Here is an 18,849-nt window from a genome sequence, read left to right on the forward strand (position 1 = left end):
CTGCTCCTAAATTCTGATCAGGGAGGAGCAAAACGTGCGTCCTTGCGCATCTGTACTGGTTGTTTTCCCCCACAATAATTGATGTTTTTTGTGGCAGATCAGATGTTGGCAGAGGAGATGATCATGGCGTCTTGTAATTATCTCTGAACCTTGCAAACATGTTTGCTAACCTCGTCAGACCTACCCATATGTAACATAGTAGCACACCCTCCGTTCCAATATAAGTGTGTTTACAAATTAGTTACGAGAAAAAAATTACTTAAATGCCTCTCGTCAAATGATATTGTATGGAGCGAGAGGTACACATGAGTACTGTATGACAAATTTGAATTTTAAAATACACTTATTATGAGAAACAGATGGAGTACTTGATGTCTCGTTATTATTATTATTATTATTATTATTATTATTATTATTATTATTATTATTATTATTATTATTATTATTATTATACCTTGAAAACTGTTTGTTGATATGGTTTTCCAACAGCTTTTGCACATGTTTTCTACAGACTGAAGTGTCCTGTTCTGAATGAGGAATGTAAATCGGTGGCTCTGCAGAACCAAAAACCAATTAAAAATTCCAGGGTAGAGATCACTCCAACTGTATGTTTTCTATCGAAATCAAGAAAATTTACACGCTATCATCTACCTGCACACACATGCGATCGGGTTCAGAGCACACCAAAATCAACTCCGAACTTGGTGTGTCCGGAAACCCTGAAACTTGGTTTGTCTGAAAATCCTGAATCTTGTATCCTGAATAAGATTTCTAAATTCTAATTATCCGTTGGTTTGGATAATGATTCCTACATTGACTAAGATTAGCTTGCCAACATTAAGAATACTGTGTTGAGTCTTCATGTGTCTGAAAATTCTGAATCCAAGTGTTCTGAATACGGTAGAACGGAAACGGAGGGTGCAGATGCGTGTCAAGATTCGTGCAACGCGGTTGCGATCGCGCGCGCTTCAGTCAAAGCTTCCCGCCACTGCGCGCCTCGTCGTCGGAGACGGAGCCGACGACCCTGGACCAGAACCAGTGGTCGCGCCACACGGCGGCGACGTGCTCGATGGGCACCCCCTTCGTCTCCGGCAGGAGGAAGTACACGAAGGCCGTCATGGCGGCGAGCCACGCTGCGAAGAAGAAGAAGATGCCGGCCCTCATGTGGCACAGCATGGCGAGGAACGCCTGCGCCACGAACACGGTGAACACGAAGCTCACCGCCACCGTCACGCTCTGCCCCGCCGACCTCACCTCCAGCGGGAAGATCTCGCTGGGGACGAGCCACCCGAGGGGACCCCACGACCACCCGAACCCGGCCACGTACACGGCGATCAGTAGGATCAGCACCGCCGCCCACGCCTTGCTCACGCCGCCGTCGTCGCCGAGCTTTGCGGCCATGATGCCGCCGATCAGCACCTGCGACGCGAGCATCTGGGCGCCGCCGACTAGGAAGAGTGTGCGGCGGCCGAAGCGGTCCACGGCGACCATGGAGAGGAACGTCGCGCCGACGCCGACGACGCCCGTCACCACCGCCGACAGCAGCGACGCGCTCTCCCCCATGCCGATGGTGCGGAGCAGCACCGGCGCGTAGAACGCGATCGCGTTGATCCCGGTGACCTGCTGGAAGAAGGGTATCATCACGGCCATCACCAGCTGCGGCCGGTACCGTCGCTGGGAGAGAAGCATCCGCAGGCCGCCCCCGGTCGTCTCCCCGTTAGCCGCGACGATGCCGTCAAGCTCGTCGGCGACGTCGTCGGTGCCGCGGATCTTCTTCAGCAGCGGCTCGACGTCGCGGCGGTCCTTGCCCTGCTGGATGAGGCTGTTGGGCGTCTCCGGGAGGAAGAGCGCGCCGAGGGTGAGGAGCCCGGCCGGCACGGCGGCGAGCGCCAGCGAGACGCGCCAGCCCCACCCGCCCCTGATCTTCTCCGTGCCGTAGTTGATGACGTTGGCGGCGAGCGCGCCGACGCCGACGCTGAACTGGAAGCCGTTGCTGAACGCGCCGCGGTAGCGCGACGGCGCCATCTCCGACAGGTAGAGCGGGACGGCCTGGTTGGCGAAGCCGAGGCCGACGCCGAGGAGGACGCGCCCCAGGATGACCATGTAGATGTCTACAGCGGCGCCGCCTATGGCCGCGCCGGCGAGGAAGGCGGCGCCGCCGAGGAGCATGGACGGGCGCCGCCCGCGCCCCGCCGTGACCCGCGACGCGGCGAAGGTGGTGAGGAGGCCGGCGACGTAGAGCGAGGAGGTGAACGCCGTGAGCAGCTGGCTGTCGAACTTGCAGTAGTTGCTGACCCGCACGTCGCCCTCCATCCGCCGGTGCACCTCCGGGAAGAACTTCCTCAGGAAAGGCTCCATCGACGACACGCCACCTGCACGAGCACGACACCGTCGTCGTCGCCGCCGCCATTAATCACGCTTCATCTTTCTCGATCGCCATGCACGCACGCAAGTACGTACCTGCGATGCCGATGTCGTAGCCGAAGATGACGCCGCCCATGCCGGCGGCGATGCACGACAGCACGACGAAGGCGGTGACCCTTCCGGCGGCGCCGCCGCCGCGCTCCTGGCTCTCGACGCCGACCGCCATGGCTGACCACCGATCAGCTTCGAGCTGCAGCTACAAGTGATGAAGTGCTGCACTGCTGCTGCTTATTGCTCAATTGTCTCCATCACGACGCAGCTGTTCATCGTGGAAAATCTGGACAACCTAGTGACTGGTCATGCACTTGTAGTCAACGGCTGACTAGCAGCTTGTGTTGTTGACTAGTTGAATATGCGACGTTGATGGGATGATTGCTTCTTGCGTCCATTTTTTCTTATATTTATACTTATAAGTGAAAATTTAAATTCTTAATATTAAAGTAAATTTTAAAATTTTTTATCGTAGTTTATTTTTAGTATTGACTTTTAGATAAATAAGAACATATGTATATAAAAATTTTATTCATAAATTATTTTTCATTTGTAAATATGTTGTTTGATTTTTTTTTCTGAATATGGCAAACTAACCACCCCTTGTTCTTCGCCTGCAATCAGAGCATGATACGTGTCGGCTAATGATAAGATAGCACATGTTGATGCGACCATCATGGAATATATGATGCAGATGCTGAGATTAAACATAAACCACGATAAAATAAGAAGTCCAGTAATGTAGGCAACTTACAAAGTAACAGCAATTAATTTAGTACTGTGCTGTTTATGAGGTTTCACGTTATCAGAGCTCCACTTGTTCCAGATTTCCAGTACTAAAATCAAGGACTGACGAGAATTATTTGTCACTAGTGCGATGAAGGGAGCACAAATTTCAAGGCTGCTCCGGTGTTGCTATCCTTCCATTATTCAACAGATTTGTGTTGACCAGTTGAAGATTGATGTAGATGCAGGTTAAGGTTACTTCTTGTGCAATAGATTAGTCAAAGATGTCACCAATAAGCTGGCTAGCAATGAAAATCCAGACACATCATTATCTGCACATCCATTGCTGCGCTTGCCCTCTCAGAAAATTCAACTCTGAACAATAATTGAGGCAAACGGATGTACTTAAGGGCAAATTAACTTGAATATTGCAATTTTATTCAAGCAGAATTATACCACTCAACATTTAAAAGATTGACGTAGTGTACTAACAAGCATGGAAAAATTCCATGCTCAATGCCAGTTCTCTGAATATTGCAGGATACAAACATCATCAGCACAAATGTGCTGTGCCTATACACTGTAACATATAGCATGCTAAAATGACCAAAAGAATTGATGTACGTGTTCTGTAATCTGTACTGCCCCAAATCCTCCAACGAACCTTGTATACTTGTCTTGATCTTTTCATACAACCGGCAATGGACAACATCAGATCTACACTAACCAATCTCCTTTCGTCGTGTGTTGTCAAGTGAATCCAGACTCATAGGTTGGAGAAGGAGCTAGGCACCTTTGGTGCTCCTTCAAAAGCCCATGATGATATCAGGTGGTGAGCAATGGCAAAGGGTCCGGGGAAGAACATTGGAGCAGGCTCCTCCGTTTCAACATTGAGGTCGGCAGAGATGCTCTGTCCTTTCTCAACACCCTTGCATATTTGGTTGACCTTGAGAGCATTTGTTCTCTGAGCTTTCTCGTATTCTGCAAATGTTAACGCTTTCTTGACATCCTCACGGCTTTGCCATTGAGCATCTATATTCATAAAAGAATGGCAGTCCAATAATTATTACAAAGTTCATTTGTAGAAAAGTATCTTCAATATCTTACAGATCATCAATTTAACAATTCAATTGAGTTTTAATCAGTACTATTTAGTACGTAATTATTCAAAATATTGCATAAGAAAATAACAGAAGACCGAGATTATATGGAGTTATGGACGGACCAGGCCAACCAGTTGAGGGAAAAAATAAAGAAGGAAACATTTAATACTGACGTACCTTCAAGCTCTTTCTTGTCCACATGTATCTCCAGTGATTTAGCATAAGCAAAGAATCCCACCATCAGTTGGCAGGGCATAGTACTCGGCCCAACTGAGAAAAGCATCACAAGCAACATGAATACTATCAGACTGAGTTAGGTAAATCATCACTGGTTCTATTAATATTTTCTTTTACAGCTCTAAAAAATGACGACAGCAGTTCATATTATATCCCAAAGCACAGATAATTTTGTTTAGAGAATCCATTCTAATGCCAAAAGGGAGCCTAGTACAGGTCTCCTGGTATGCAGTGTACACCGACCACCCAAGTTCAAGTACTATGCCTATTTCTTCTTTATTACTTTAATTTGATGTAGGTACTTCCTAGTGTATTTTATTATAAGTACTGCATTTTGACACGATAACTAGAAAGGTCAAAACGTCTTACTAGTCTTCTAGTGCTATCCGTTCATGTGGCTTTCATTGGAAGGGAAATACAATGAGAACAATTCATTACCAGGCCATGGTTGAGAACTGTGATAAATGACTTCCCCAACTTCAATGCCAGTCTCTTCCCACGTTTCCCTTCTTACTGCCTCTTCCAAGCTTTCTCCTGGCTACAAAAAGAACAGTTGCAGCACGCATAAGCTTCTTGCAATGTAGGGGAAGATGATGAACTTGCTAGTTACCACAGAAAGTTAAAGTTAAACTGAAGAATAAAACATGTTAAATTTCAGCGTATGGGATGAATTTATAGTAGTTAGGACAGTGAGGTGCTTCTAATAATGTGGAAACGGTAACTTTTTTTTCTTACAAAAATGAAGGATACTAAGGAGGAACAATGCATCAAATTAAGAGAGAAAAAAGGTTCTTCCCGAGTCAATTTCTAAGTTTTATTAACCCAGGACGCTCTTTGTTATTGCTAGAAATTTGTATGTTTTGTTTCAGTCAAATTACAACTTAGAATTTTCTGTTATTTTTATTATATTGAAGATTTATCGCATTACTTTTTATGATGCAATTAGTAGACCATATATATTGGAATCCAATATCTTTCTTATTTCTCTTCTTCCTATCATTCTTCCTTTGATCCAGATCCCTTTAGTTTTAAATCACAACTTAGAAATAGGAATCCAAGTTGAGCCCAAGAGTATTCAAACTACATTCCCTGCTCCTATCAACTAAGCTATGAGATGGTAACTCATAAATAAGATCTAACCAGGATATGTATGTATGTCATACAATTTGCTTTTCACTATCTGAACCATCTCTGCAATATGCAATAACAATCTGGGTGTAATACAACCAAGTTATTTTAGTATCCTTCATTTACATCCAAACAAAAACAGCATAAGAAAATCACAAGAGGAACGAATGCAACTAAGCACGTACTAGTATGCCGAAGATATGTGAACATTAAGCAGAAGAAAGCATGACAATATAAGAGTTAATTTGCACCTCTATAAAACCAGCAAGACAGCTCCACATCCGAGGTACGAATCTCGACTGACGGCTTAAGAGGGCACAGTCATTTTCCTTATCAATGACCAACATAATCACAACCTGCAAAACACCAAAATGGCTAAGCAAACGTTGAATACAAATGGCCAGGTGGTTGTTTCCAACCTCCAGCACTATGCAAAGGTCAGGAATTGAGCACAGATCATACGGGATCAACTCGAGGGTATATCCTCTTCTTGCAGGACTCGTTGCTGCACTGCTTCCGCCTTCCGGCTTCAGCCGGAACAGCCCTCGATCCACATGCTCCGCAGAATCTTGCTGTGCTGTGCCATTCTAGCAGCGCCCGCGCCTGCTCCAATCAGAAATCAATGGATTTTAATATGAGTAATAGTATTGCATAAGAACGCAGGAACCGCACGCACGTGGCCGGCGATGGCGAGGTCGCCCATGGCGTCCCTGTCCCTCCAGTCCGTGGCCACCATGAGCGTCCTCAAATCCACAAACGCCGATCCATCCCCGGCGCCTCCGACACTGCCCCCCTCGCCCTCGCTGACGTCGACGGCCCAGTACGCCGAGGCCTCCTTCCCCTCCTCCTCGCCGTGCGCGCCCAAGAACACGAAGGCGTCGGAGGGGACGCCGGGGACGCGCGCCGGCGGGAGCCACGCGAGGCGCCAGATAGGAGGCGGGGAGGCGGGGGAGGATGGCACGTGAGGAGGAGGAGGAGGAGGGTCCTGGGAGCGCGCGAGGGGCCGGCCGCGGCGGAAGGGGAGGATCTTGGAGAGGTGAGGCTGCGCGGCGTCGGCCCCAGCCCCAGCCCCGGCCCCGGCGTCGAGGAGGGAGCGGAGGGCGTCGGCCGCGGCCGAGGGGGAGACGGCGGCGGCGGCGGCGTTGGAGGCCGAGAGGCCGCGCAGAGGGTTCGCCGCGAAGGCGTGGGCGCGGAGGTGGATGGACATGGCGGCGGCGGCGATCGGGCAGTGGCGGGTGGAGTGGACTGGGGGTAGTTGCAGCTTCCCGGCAAGGTGGGGTTCGTCGGCGGTTGGATTGGTTGGAGAAGAAGACCTAATGGGCATGGGCTCTGTCGCTGACATGGGGACCCACACATACCAAGACATGTCTAAAATTAATCCCTAAACTAAAATTTGGGAATTGAGGAAGAATTTTTAACATGTTTTTAAAAATATTCCTAATATTTACACATGGCTAAAAATTCATTTTTAGATTTTTGTTGGAGAAGGACATAAATTTTATGCCTAATATATTTTCTATGAACCCAATACAAACTTTTAGAAAGAAAAATATTAACATCCTCCTAAGGATGCTCTTACACTTCCAGCCTATCAGGGAACCTTTTTATTTTTATTATTTTATTGTTTTTATATTTACGAAAATATATTTCCATTGAGAATATATTTTGTATAAATATGTAAATATGCAAAACAAAAAATATATTTTGTAAATACTAACAAGATACAATATAAATATCTCTTAGGAGACGATAGCTTAGTGCTCGAGTGGATGGGCTTCCCGGTTAGTTGTAATTGGGTGAGTAGAGAGTAAGTGCAAAACTTTAATGATAAAAGTTTGTAATTAGGTGAAATGAGAATACATGCATACTACGTAGTAGAAGTTATTACATTTTAGGACAAATTTAAATTGTATTTTGGGATTGAGGGAGTAGAACTATTTTTTCTATTTGGCCATTTCAAGCATATGATTGAAGCTTTCAAAATCCTATAAAATTCTTTTAGAGTGGGTACTGTGTATGGCTCTCACTGTTTACTTGTTAACTGAACTATGAAACTTAATTTAAGAATTGATTTTCAGGGATTTTTAATCATAGTATTTCTTCAACATCGGCTTTTAAACCACTACTAGCACAATTATCTATGAATTATTTTTTTCTTTGGTTCATTTTTCTGCAGACTATAGATGAATTTTAGAACGAGGTCCATCCTCTTGAAAAAAATTTCTTGATGAATGGTTTCTTGCATTTTTTTCCTTATGTTTTTTCAATCATCCACACATATTCCTAATAAAATGCTTTTAAAAAATATTTTTTTATCATTCCTTCATTTCAAATAGAGCTTAAGTAAAAAAAACAGTTTCTTTTTACTATTTGTACATTTTTTTTATTCCTCGTTTCAAAGGGATGTTAAGCAAAATCATGTTTTTTATCCTCTTCGAAACAAGTGCCTCCAATAAACTGCCTCCGGTTAGGTTTATTTTTTGTTTCGGACAAGCACCTTAACTTGTTTTCATTGTATTTTCTCTGTTCTAAACGTTAGTTAATTGTGTCCGGTGGGAGCAGTATCTATATTAAGTATAAAACTTGGACATGTTCCAACGAATCTAACTACCTAAACTATGCTAAATTTACTCTTACAGCGTGACTTCGATCATCTTTTCAAGAATTTTCATTGAAGATATGATAAAAAAAAAAAGTGATATAATAGAAGAGTCGTAAAGATAAAGATTCAATTTTATACGACAAATATAGGCAATAGAAGAATCTTGGGAGACATCGAGCTATGGATTTTTATGTGAGTAGAACTAAAACATGTGAAAAATACTACAGAAAAAAAATTACCACTAAACTTTAGGAAGATAACCCAAAATACCAGAGATACATATATAGTAATGCATAAGCAGTATAGCATACTCTAAATGTCATAGAGTATTCAGTCAAAAAAAAAAGTCATGAGTAAACACAATGTAAGAACAACAGATAAAGCCTTCAAACTCAAGTTGAGGGCATACTCCAACAAATTATTGCATAATTATATTGGATGCTATGATTATAATGGATAATGCAAGTGCATTACCCCGTACAATCCAGCAATCTCTGGACTTACTTAAAAAGCTAAAATTAAAACTCACACGTAACAATTTGGAAGCTAAGGTACTTCTACCACCCTTGCAACCATGCAGTACACTTAGCAATATATCAGCACGTTACTACATAGTTCTCTCATCCATAGTTTCTGGGTGAGCGTAACAACTGACAACAGTCACTTTATTCATCCTCGGCCAGCTCGTCACACCTCACGATCTTGGTCGTTTCAGTCCTCTCTTACTTCCCATTACCTGCTGCACAGCATGGAAAAAAAATACTTGTTTAGATCGTCAAAAATTGAATTTTAAAACATAAATTTAGAGTTGATTTTATGGTTTTCTTATCATTGTTTAATTTTTTAGCCTTTGTTTCTAGACCACGAAGAACACGTATATGAAAATTTTACCTGTAAATTATTTTTTAATCATTAATAAGAAGTTTTGCTTATGTTAATTTAAGCGAAACATAAAACATCGGAAGAGGTTAGAACTGAAAAAGGTGCCGTGTGCAAAACAATGTCTAAAGGAATTTGATTGATCAGATGGCAGTCCGAACTCAGAAAGATAAATATCAGATAGCTACTGTCTACTGCTAGTTATGTAGATTTAAGTAATTACTGTGATCTCTTTAGCATCAAGTATTGCATGTAGATTCAAATCAGAATGCATATACCTGATTAAAAAGGCATAGTAAAGGCACACCAAAGTACTATATAGTATATACCTGCTTCCCTAGGTGCATTGCACCTATAGCACTCAATCCTACTTGCAAAATTGTGTACATTGCAGCCAGGCCTGAAAAATAAATAAGAATAGTAAACTTTCATGTTCAAAACATGTTTAAAACAACCTTATATTAACTTCTAAAGATGCTGTCCTCTGATAAACGTGATGTCTTACCATGCATGACATTATTTCTTGCCATGCAACGATAATTGAAATGAATAGCACCCGGCAAAAAAAAATGAAATGAATAGCATAGCTAACTAACCTTGCGCATATCCAGTCGCCTGATTTCCACCCAGCACGAACTGCGCTGCTGTCCAGAGCAGCACGAGCAAAGTCTCCGTCGGCGATGCCACCACCTTGGCCTGCTGGAAGGTCCTTCACAATGGCGCCACATTTGAAGCAGCTTGCTCGGCTAGCAAAGTTGTGATAGCCGCAGTTGCAGTACCAGTCGCCCGGGCGAACGTCCAAGGAGGTCAGCACACCACCTGTGACATGGCCATTGCCAAACTGCAGGTCCTGGCGCGGGGTATGGCAGCGCTGGCAGTAGTCCCGGCGGCTGAAGTTGAGGTGCTCGCACGATTTGCAGTTCCAGTCTCCTGGCTTCCTCTGGATGTTCATTCGCAGTTAGTCCCCTGCAAGGCATAAGGAAAAAAAAAGTGTCAAGAGAGGCTGTGATATGGAATGAATATAATATAACAAAAGCTTATGCTGAGTACTCTTCACTACTCATTGACTCATTGATTAGTTTATTTGTATACTAAAAAAACCTTGCTGCCTTGCAGTTTTAGGAATATATCCAAGAACCAATGTGATCATGGTCTGGCTAGGTTAGATATAGAAGACCAAGAATGACACTGTACACAAGTCTTTTGCTTCTTTTAGTCTACATGCACTAGACATGCATGCAATCACGTGCAAACTAAAAAGAAAGAACAAGGCTAGCTAGACATGGCATGCATAGAGAAATCACAAAAGCTACCCCAACTAAACTTGGTAGATATATAAGATTAAATAAATTTTCCAGGTAGGGTATCCAAATAGAAACAAACTAAAACAAAAGGAAGACCAAGCGTGAAAAAAATAGTTCAGTCCATCTAGGACAGAACTAAACAGGAGTTAGTTGGCTATCACTTCAATCAACTATCATGCATAACACCACTCACCCTTGAAGACAGTACTTTTTCAGAATTTCGTAGAATATTAACAGCCAGAATGAATGAATATGACCTTTTCAAGAATACAGAAACCAAAGAACCATCCCAGTTCATAGAGGGGCCACAAGAACAAATGAGGAACACGAAGGGACACATACCCTGTGAACTTGTAAAGCTTTCAGAGGTGGTTGTTCAGTTCCTGTCTTGTCCTTGTTGTGTGCTTGCTTTGTTGCGGTGTTCTTACTTCTTGTGGATGGCTCGCTTTTTATAGTGGAGTTGCCCCAATAATTGCGAATCCAAGGAGTGCTGTGCAGGCGCGGAGATGCTCTGTTCTGATCTTAGCCTTTCTAGCTGAGCTATCCAAATTGAACAAGAGGATGAAATCAAAGAAAAAAAATGGGGCGCAGTGGGGACAGGGGGAAATGCAAGAGGGAAAATATGAAAAAGATAGGGTGAGTTCACGGTGTTACAATTAGGGTCTATGTTATGGAATATTACTTCTGAATATGTGCATATTGACCAATTATTTCAAAATCAAATGCATTAATAGCCACAAGGAATTAAATAAATGGTTCCAGTAACATAATTTGAAGAAGATATCTATGATATAGACTTAAATGCTAAGCTGATAAGCTAGAAGAGAATACATGTAGATGGTACATGATTAATATATTTAATTGCGCACCCAAATACTGTTTGCATTATGAATGAGTAACTAGTTTCATGGAGATCTCATGTTAGGGCAGTAGTCTAGGTGTGAATGTACAGGCAGGCTACACGGTATCAATTAATAGGTACAAGTCATAATGATGCCAGTGGGGTGTGCGGTATGCTATACATGCAAAATAGATGCTAAAGCAGTTAAAGAACTGACGGTTAGATTTGCAATTCTTTAATTTAAATATGTACTAAATTGCTTCAAGACTTGAAATAGACTCCATAGATATCGCTATACTCAAGAGTAACAATTCATCCCAATGAGATGACCAGATCAACGAGAAGCTATTATTTTTATTCCTCTAAGGAGAAACTTTTTTAGCTCACAAAGATTTTTTTTGAAGTTCTTTGTGGACGACAGCTTTAATAATTTCCATAAGACATAGGTGCAAGGAACTATGGACCGAAGGATATATCACTTTATACTTTGATTCTCCCCAAAATATGTACCTGGGGAGGTGCAGAACTAGCAATAATGCACACACCGTGTGGCTAATAGAAATCTGATGTTCCACGGTTTAGATTGAAGTGCCACATCACCTACATAATTCTAACACCTATATAATTCTAACAGCAAAAGAAAAATGAAGAACAAAGGAGACAAATATTAGTTAAGCAGATAGCTGTGGCCGAATCTGAATTCATTCAGAATGTAAATAAAGTTCTGAGTCACACAAGATGCTAAAGGCAAATCTCACCTTCACTTGGTTAAATCAGACTTTCTTTTCAGTATCTCTCTCGTTATGCTGGTTGTAAGTGCAAACTGCACTTAGTTTCAGATCGTAAATGTTGCAAATCATGAATCAATGAACGCAGTTCTCTTTCACTATCATGTCCCTCTATCTTTTTTTTTAACCGAAGCCAGGCAAGTGCTGGTGTTTATATTAAAAGGAGTAAAACAGAGTATTTACAAGGTACCTTTCTGCCAACGGCAAAAGAAGAACTACCAAAAAAACCACATCGTCTCAACCTAAGCCGATAATCTCTCTAGATGTTTGGCTCCACACATTGACCACAGCTTGATTTCATCCATTATCTTGTTAATGATGCTGTTGCTATCTAGTTCCTTCCCTTTGAACAGTCTTCTGTTTCTTTCTGTCCAAATTTCCCAGGCCACCAAGATGAACACTGATGTCTTTATGGTCACTTATGATAAATAAACTAAGTGAAACAAATTTCACCGTACTATATGTAACAAACTATTAGGGAACCACAGATTTGAGAACCTTGTTCACAGAGCTCTGTTATCATAACTACTAGGAACCACATATTTGACTATTTGACAACCTTGTTCACAGAATTTTATAGATAAAAAAGAATGTATAGTTACAGGTTAAGCTGAGACATTATATGCTACTGCCTTTTACAGCTTCCACCCAGTTTCCTGTCTCATAACAATATGAGACGGACTGAGATGCTAGTTATGAGAGGCTTGCAGGTGTGCCACTGACGTCAAAAGTGGGAGTAGATAATATAACATGTTAAACATGTAGCTTACTAATATGGACCCATTAGAACTGTGGTTCTGTGAAATTGGTTATTAAAAAGTAATTCCTATCCTACATAATTATGACCATCTTACATATGGTTTTGTCACTGTGAAATCTACTCGACTACTACCTCTGTTCCAAAATATAAACATTTGTAGCTAGTTTAGTATAGACTAAAATGATATCAAAAAATTCTCTTTAAGTCACTTCAGTGGTCAATTTTTGAATTTTGAATTAATCAGATTTCTTTTCTAAGCATCTGATTGGCTCTAGAATCATTGGAATGTTTGATATCATGAGAATGAGTGCAAAAATGCTTATCTTATGGTACAAAATTTGAATCCTAGAAATGCTTATATTTTGGAACAGGAGGAGTATGGACAACCTGTTGGGTTGGCTTGTTGTCATGAGCGGTTCCATAGGGTTGAGGTAAATCTAAATAATCATTAGAGAGCCAATGGAGATAAATCAATAGTTCGATGAAGAACAAAGTGTCCAGAACTTTGTAGGCTTATTATTGGGTAAAAGAAACTGTAAGCTTATTAAATAAAGGGCAAAAGGAGAGAGAGAAAATAGGTAAAGCTACTTTGCTTCAGTTAATCTTTTAACTTTTACTAATTTAATTGCGATTTGCATCTCTTGTCAATTCTAGATCCTTAGCTGACTCCCAAAGATAGTATTAAAGTTGGCTAAATGTTCGAGTGATATGCCAAGGGCAGATGGGCACAACTACCGTGATTGTATTATTGGGGTTAAATATATATAGCCTTTTGAGAATCAATTCTCCACATACGTGCATGATCTATAGACATTCACAAAACCTATTCTGATCTACATATATTCTCCCAAATCACACCTTTCCACAATAATTCAAGAGGTTCCATGTTCACTTCTAGTCAGCCATCCGTACTTTTGTTTGCAAGAAAAGCATCTATTGTCACTGCCTATTTTAGTTAGCATTTATGTTCATCTACCATGCAGAAGTGAAACTCAAGTAGAAATGTAACCTGAACAACACGTTTGCTTTGGCATAGGCAAGTTCTCTTCATACCTTCATATGGATTCTGTATAAAGTAGGGTTACCCTTATTACCACTATCTCTCTTAAAAACTAATTTTGGAGCAATATACTTAGCTGAGTTGAAGTATATTGCTTGCCAATATAACTAACATGTCTATGTGACATCGCATAGGTGTCAAGCTATTAAAGCCGTGTGATCATGGTATGCATGTCCAGAGCATTGGATTAAACTGAACCAGTCAGATTGACTGCCATGGAGACAGAGAAATCAATTCTTTGGCACTGCAAAGAATTGCACATATGATGAAGTTCAAAGTGCCTATCTTTGAGTGGCAACCAATATACCCCATGCCTTCCCACACCTTTCCCTCCAACCATCAAAAGACACATCAGTAGAGCACTCCTCCTGTAGTAATGAGATCACTAACATAGCATTTATCATACAGCTTTCCCTGTGACTTGGATGCTTTAGCCCCATCTTTAAACGGTAGAGCAAGGTTATGTCGATGCTTCTGGCCTGCTGACTTGAGGAGGAATCAATTCCACGCGGAAGTGCAAAGTGAAAGGGATTATAGACGTTATCAGTTGCAAATACTGTTTCCACTAAATAATGCCGGTTCACGATTCATGGAATGTCGATCCACAGAGCAAATAAAAGACCAACTTGTGGAGATCTAATAATTCCTTCCTATGAATGGATACTGATTTGATGAAGATGAAATTCAGTCCAAATTGCAGCTGAATGATACTCAGCTTTCATAAAAAAGCAAAAGGTCCCAAGGTATTAATTCCAATATAATTATGATTTGCAAGATTGTTCCTTGTGTCCCCTGAGAATTCTCTTCTCTGCTCCCTCAGAGGGAGCTCCGGTGTTGAGACTCACCATTGCCCATTTAGATTTTTCATTCCGTGCCGCCAAAATTCTGCATACAGTGGTTTTTTTGCCTTGTATTTTAGTCGGTGATTGAAAATTCGGAACAGCGTGAAGTAAGATTCCTTAAAGATTAGGCACAAATGTGAACTACATATTTATATGTTGAGATGACAATGACATCGCTAGTCCTCTAATCTATGAAGCACTAAGTTCAAAAAAGCGCAAATCAAAAGTACTAAAAGATCTCCACTCCCTTTTTTCTCAGTATGAGTATAATTTTATTACTTTTTTTTAGGCTAAGTATAATTTTATTACTCAACCCCAATATGCAATGGGAAAGCAGCAACAATCCGAAAACGAAAAGGTTAGCAACAGGGTCAGTTCATCTTTTGATCTCTTGCTGCGGCTAAACAATCCGAGTAAAATATTGGCAGCTCATCTTTTCATACTCATGGTGGTAGAAAGTGTTAAAGGAGGCTAAGTGAGGGAGGGAGGGACCAGCCGGTAGGGTACCTGGGGCAGATTTGGTAGGGTTTGAAAGCCGCACGCTCCTCGGATCCGAGCAGCTCCTCGCTTCGCCTCCCCATCTCCGCTCGTCGGCCCGTCCTCGACGAGGAGTCACCGGCGAGGTCGACGGAGCCGGCGCTCGCCTCCTCCCGCTCCGCCGTCGCAACCGCCAACTCCATCGAACCTTAGCGTTGCTGTCCCCACCCTTCGCGGTTCTCTCCGCTGGTTGCCCCCGCTGCGCCGGATAGCCGGAGAGGCCGCCGCCGTCCGGCGCTTCGCTCCGCCGCCGCGCGGTGACAAGTTGGGCATAAGAGGAGGATCATATGGACACAGAAGATTTTCGGTGTTTTTCACTTGGAAAAAAATGGATTTATTTATTCCTAAAACAAATGGAGAAATACGATTTTTTTCCGAAAACGCTTGAAATATTTGGATATTATTTTATTGTTTTTACTATTTTTATCATTTAGTTTAAAACTAAAACACTTGTATTTGTAGACTAGGGTGTCGTTATACTATTAAATAATTATAAAAATCAATAATCTTTCGTACTTTGTCTAATAACATATAAGAACTCTGAGATTGGGCGGGCATACCACTATAACGGGGTCAAACAACATTTCAGCCATAAAGAGCGGGTGTGACGTTTTTCTCTGCCGCGGTGATTCGTACTGACGTTTTCCTTTTCCTCTTTTTTATTTTAATAGCATAAATTAATACTAATTATTGTTTTATCATTCAATAAAAAAATATTGATCGTAAAAAAAATTAAATAAGACCAATAGTCACAAATTATATCCAAAAACTAAAAAATACGAGGAAGTATTCTCTTTTCTTGCAATATAAGAGTACTGTGTTTCAGTTTTCAGATGAATTTTGTAATCTTGATTAATCATGGAGAAAGTAGTTTAGAAAAATATTATGACCATTTGGGTCGTTCTTTATGGGCCTATCTAAGATGGGCCACGCGAAACATTATCTGGGCTGGAATTCTGAACACCTTCCTAGTACCTTTCTCTTAGCCTTCATCATCCGTTTGATGATTGGCGATTTCGTTGACAAACAGGCCATGTCCAGCTCTTCTCTATCACATGTGATGTGAGCCTCTCTTAATTGACATGTTTTCCTTTCATATATAGTACCTAATTAAAGGATTAGGAGAAGAGAAACAGTTTAAACTTAAGCTCATTATTAGTATCTGCTAGCATTAATACAGACTCAAATGCATAATCATGTCCAGAAAAGAAACACACACAATCATAATCATGTTCAGTAGCCAGCTATAGTTAGCCACTTGATTCATTAACAAGATCGATATCCATGAAGGCTCATGCTCATTCATAACCCTTATTAATTAACACCCAACACCTCAATTACACAGACTTAGTTAAGGTGCTGGGTGTTCTTCCTGGACAGCTCCACCACCTTCTTCTCCCCGGCGATGAAGTAGGCCATGCCAGCAGCTGCAGGTACCGATCAATCAAAGATTCAAAGTACATGAATTAATCAGAAATCTGGAAACTTTTTTCAAGTTCTATCAGCTGGGTGTAATTTTTCTTGATTAATTAGCTAGCATCGAGCATTTACCGTAGGTGATGATGACTGTCTTGGCGACTGGGTTGCCCAGGCTGGCCCTCGCCCATTTGGACAGCCGAACACTGGCAAACTGCAAGGAATTAGCAGTTGTTGGTTCAGAGTAATTCGGACTAATTTTCGCATTGCTCTGACAAGAACGAAAAATTTGGTTTCTTTTTTTCACAGGAGTTAATTGTGGTGCTGCTGATTTAATCTGTTTGCACTCACGGTGGGGATGGCGGTGCAGACGGCAGTGACGGCTGCTGCTTTCAGCCCGGCAATGGCCGCCTCTGAAATTATTAAAAAAAGATGAAGAAGAAGAACAACACCCATACCACCATGCATTAACATCAAGCAAGAAATGATCCATCAAATAATCTTAGTAATAATTTGATCGTGCTAATAGCTAGCTAGGCAGGAGAATCACCATGGGAGCTCTGCTTGGCCATGGCGACCTTGTGCTCGAGGTGCGAAGAACTCGTAACCTTGTCAGACATCTTGATCGATCGATGCACACTAGCTAAGCTAAGCTAATCTAAGCTACTGAACAAACAGATCTGCCAATGGATCGATCAGAGAAGAGATTAATCGAATCGATTGAGAAACAACCATCAAATCGACCAATTTATAGGCTGCTGCAACCGGGAAGAGATCGAGAGAGCTACACATTTCGTCAGGCAAGCAAGAACAGCGACCCCCAGGATTCGCCATGGCGGCCGCGGAGGGGGGCAGACGGATCAAACCACGTCCTCGCTCAGGCGCCCGGCGCAACAAGAACTGCATGCGTTCATGCGTCTCTGCCTCGCTGATCTTGGCCGCATCCGGAGGCGTCCTTGGCTTTCTCGATTCGCCTCTCCTGGTTTTTTTTAGCTAAAGATTTTGCATTATCTACAAGAAAAGATGAAGCTTTGGAACTGATAGCTTTCTGTAAGTTGTGATTGATTAAAAGCTTGTCTTGTATAGCTAGCTAGACTTGTACGTGGCTTCGAGCCTGTCAGTGTGTCACGAACTCGTACTGATCAGGACATCGGCCAAGAAATCTAGACTAATCTGTGGGTTTTGAGGGATCACATGTTTACGCATAGGAACTCAGAGCATAGATGTCTAAAATTGATCTCTAAAACTAATTTTTGGTAATTAGATTAGGAAATATGTCTCCAACAAATTATCAAATACATTTCTAATATTTAGACATGTCTAAAATTACCTCACGTGTATTCTAAATTTGAGGCAAAAAATAGGGTTCCCAACCCAATTTATTTATTTTTAGATTTATGTTGGAGAAGTGTGTAATTTTTATGCCTAATTTTTTTTAAAATAAACCCAATACAAGTTTTTAGATATCAAAATATTAGTATTCTCTTGGAGATGAGAGCAATCAGCTAATAGGTAAATCTATACTGCTTTTAAAAGAAATGTGGTATCCGGTGAAGAAGGGAGAGGAGAGGAAGGGAGAGAAGATGGAGGAAAAATAAGAAAAATCTGATAAATGAGACCCATCGAATGTCAAGTCATTAAAACAGGTGAAAATGGGTTAATACTGCTAAGTGACTTTTTTAATGGATTTTATGAGCGGTTAAGGGACGAAAATTTCAAGTTTAGGGACGTCGGGTGGACTTTGTCCGCAAAAGAATACAGGCTTGTGAGGACCTAGAACTTGGCGGCCCATTAGAACGGGATCCCCGGGAATGCACCGGGCCCATTAATTTATCACGATTGTGGCCCACTCGCGGGCTGGTTCAGCGTGGGCTCAAATTTTGCTTATGTATCGACAGTTTTATACGTCCTGACAGAGCGCATTAAACAGCTCTCTACTTGTCCACTTCTCCTTACTCCCTCTGTAAGATTTTACTTATATTCATTCATCTATATAAATATGTTTTATATATATTTAGATAATTTTAGCTTTATCTTTTCATTCCTGTTTATATTTATAAGCCAAAGTGTAAATTTTTAACCTTAATTTTAGAGTAGATTTTAGGGTTTTTTTTCATCCTAGTTTATTTTTAAATCTTTGGCTTCTAGATCATTAAGAACCCATATAAAAGTTTTATTCAAAATTTTTTATTTATAAATACGTTGCTTGGC

At 41.7% G+C, this 18,849-nt stretch overlaps 4 protein-coding genes across 5 annotated transcripts; all 4 read right to left on the reverse strand.

The window, feature by feature from the left end:
- Positions 1–588: 588 nt before the first annotated feature.
- Positions 589–2,590, reverse strand: LOC102713747 (hexose carrier protein HEX6-like). Its single transcript, XM_040525414.1, has 2 exons — positions 2,461–2,590; positions 589–2,372 (listed from the first exon to the last, which is right to left on the reverse strand). Exons 1-2 carry the CDS (start codon positions 2,588–2,590, stop codon positions 973–975), a joined length of 1,530 nt encoding a protein of 509 aa, XP_040381348.1. The 3' UTR covers positions 589–972.
- A 944-nt stretch (positions 2,591–3,534) lies between these two features.
- LOC102714020 (nudix hydrolase 19, chloroplastic) lies at positions 3,535–6,904 on the reverse strand. The gene is made up of 6 exons (XM_015837961.2): positions 6,286–6,904; positions 6,072–6,212; positions 5,861–5,965; positions 4,920–5,019; positions 4,422–4,514; positions 3,535–4,173 (listed from the first exon to the last, which is right to left on the reverse strand). The coding sequence occupies exons 1-6, from the start codon at positions 6,814–6,816 to the stop codon at positions 3,908–3,910; spliced, it is 1,236 nt and encodes a 411-aa protein (XP_015693447.2). The 5' UTR covers positions 6,817–6,904; the 3' UTR covers positions 3,535–3,907.
- Positions 6,905–8,548: 1,644 nt separating this feature from the next.
- Positions 8,549–15,508, reverse strand: LOC107304508 (uncharacterized RNA-binding protein C17H9.04c-like). 2 transcript variants are annotated; one of them, XM_015838906.2, is made up of 5 exons: positions 15,193–15,506; positions 10,737–10,934; positions 9,687–10,056; positions 9,420–9,490; positions 8,549–8,950 (listed from the first exon to the last, which is right to left on the reverse strand). In XM_015838906.2, the coding sequence occupies exons 3-5, from the start codon at positions 10,040–10,042 to the stop codon at positions 8,934–8,936; spliced, it is 444 nt and encodes a 147-aa protein (XP_015694392.1). In that variant the 5' UTR covers positions 10,043–10,056; positions 10,737–10,934; positions 15,193–15,506; the 3' UTR covers positions 8,549–8,933. The 2 variants fall into 2 exon arrangements, with proteins under 2 accessions (XP_015694392.1, XP_015694393.1); XM_015838907.2 differs by having other exon boundaries at positions 8,633–8,947; positions 15,193–15,508.
- An 868-nt stretch (positions 15,509–16,376) lies between these two features.
- Positions 16,377–17,614, reverse strand: LOC107304461 (early nodulin-93-like). The gene is made up of 4 exons (XM_015838550.1): positions 17,189–17,614; positions 16,990–17,051; positions 16,774–16,852; positions 16,377–16,649 (listed from the first exon to the last, which is right to left on the reverse strand). The coding sequence occupies exons 1-4, from the start codon at positions 17,256–17,258 to the stop codon at positions 16,570–16,572; spliced, it is 291 nt and encodes a 96-aa protein (XP_015694036.1). The 5' UTR covers positions 17,259–17,614; the 3' UTR covers positions 16,377–16,569.
- Positions 17,615–18,849: the final 1,235 nt, after the last annotated feature.

Source organism: Oryza brachyantha, chromosome 6, assembly GCF_000231095.2.
Source record: "Oryza brachyantha chromosome 6, ObraRS2, whole genome shotgun sequence".
Taxonomy (NCBI): Eukaryota; Viridiplantae; Streptophyta; class Magnoliopsida; order Poales; family Poaceae; genus Oryza; species Oryza brachyantha.

What these genes read in the sequence shown, in the direction of transcription:
- LOC102713747 (XM_040525414.1), bottom strand. Translation starts at nt 2,590, where the DNA reads ATGGCGGTCGGCGTCGAGAGCCAGGAGCGCGGCGGCGGCGCCGCCGGA. An exon ending in CTACGACATCGGCATCGCAG is followed by an intron (nt 2,373 to 2,460) that starts GTACGTACTTGC and finishes GTGCTCGTGCAG; the next exon opens with GTGGCGTGTCGTCGATGGAG.
- LOC102714020 (XM_015837961.2), bottom strand. Translation starts at nt 6,816, where the DNA reads ATGTCCATCCACCTCCGCGCCCACGCCTTCGCGGCGAACCCTCTGCGC. An exon ending in GTCTTGCTGGTTTTATAGAG is followed by an intron (nt 5,020 to 5,860) that starts GTGCAAATTAAC and finishes TTCTTTTTGTAG; the next exon opens with CCAGGAGAAAGCTTGGAAGA. An exon ending in CAGTTCTCAACCATGGCCTG is followed by an intron (nt 4,515 to 4,919) that starts GTAATGAATTGT and finishes TGCTTTTCTCAG; the next exon opens with TTGGGCCGAGTACTATGCCC.
- LOC107304508 (XM_015838906.2), bottom strand. Translation starts at nt 10,042, where the DNA reads ATGAACATCCAGAGGAAGCCAGGAGACTGGAACTGCAAATCGTGCGAG. An exon ending in GGCGACTGGATATGCGCAAG is followed by an intron (nt 9,491 to 9,686) that starts GTTAGTTAGCTA and finishes TTTATTTTTCAG; the next exon opens with GCCTGGCTGCAATGTACACA.
- LOC107304461 (XM_015838550.1), bottom strand. Translation starts at nt 17,258, where the DNA reads ATGTCTGACAAGGTTACGAGTTCTTCGCACCTCGAGCACAAGGTCGCC. An exon ending in GGCCAAGCAGAGCTCCCATG is followed by an intron (nt 17,052 to 17,188) that starts GTGATTCTCCTG and finishes TAATAATTTCAG; the next exon opens with AGGCGGCCATTGCCGGGCTG. An exon ending in TCTGCACCGCCATCCCCACC is followed by an intron (nt 16,853 to 16,989) that starts GTGAGTGCAAAC and finishes AATTCCTTGCAG; the next exon opens with TTTGCCAGTGTTCGGCTGTC.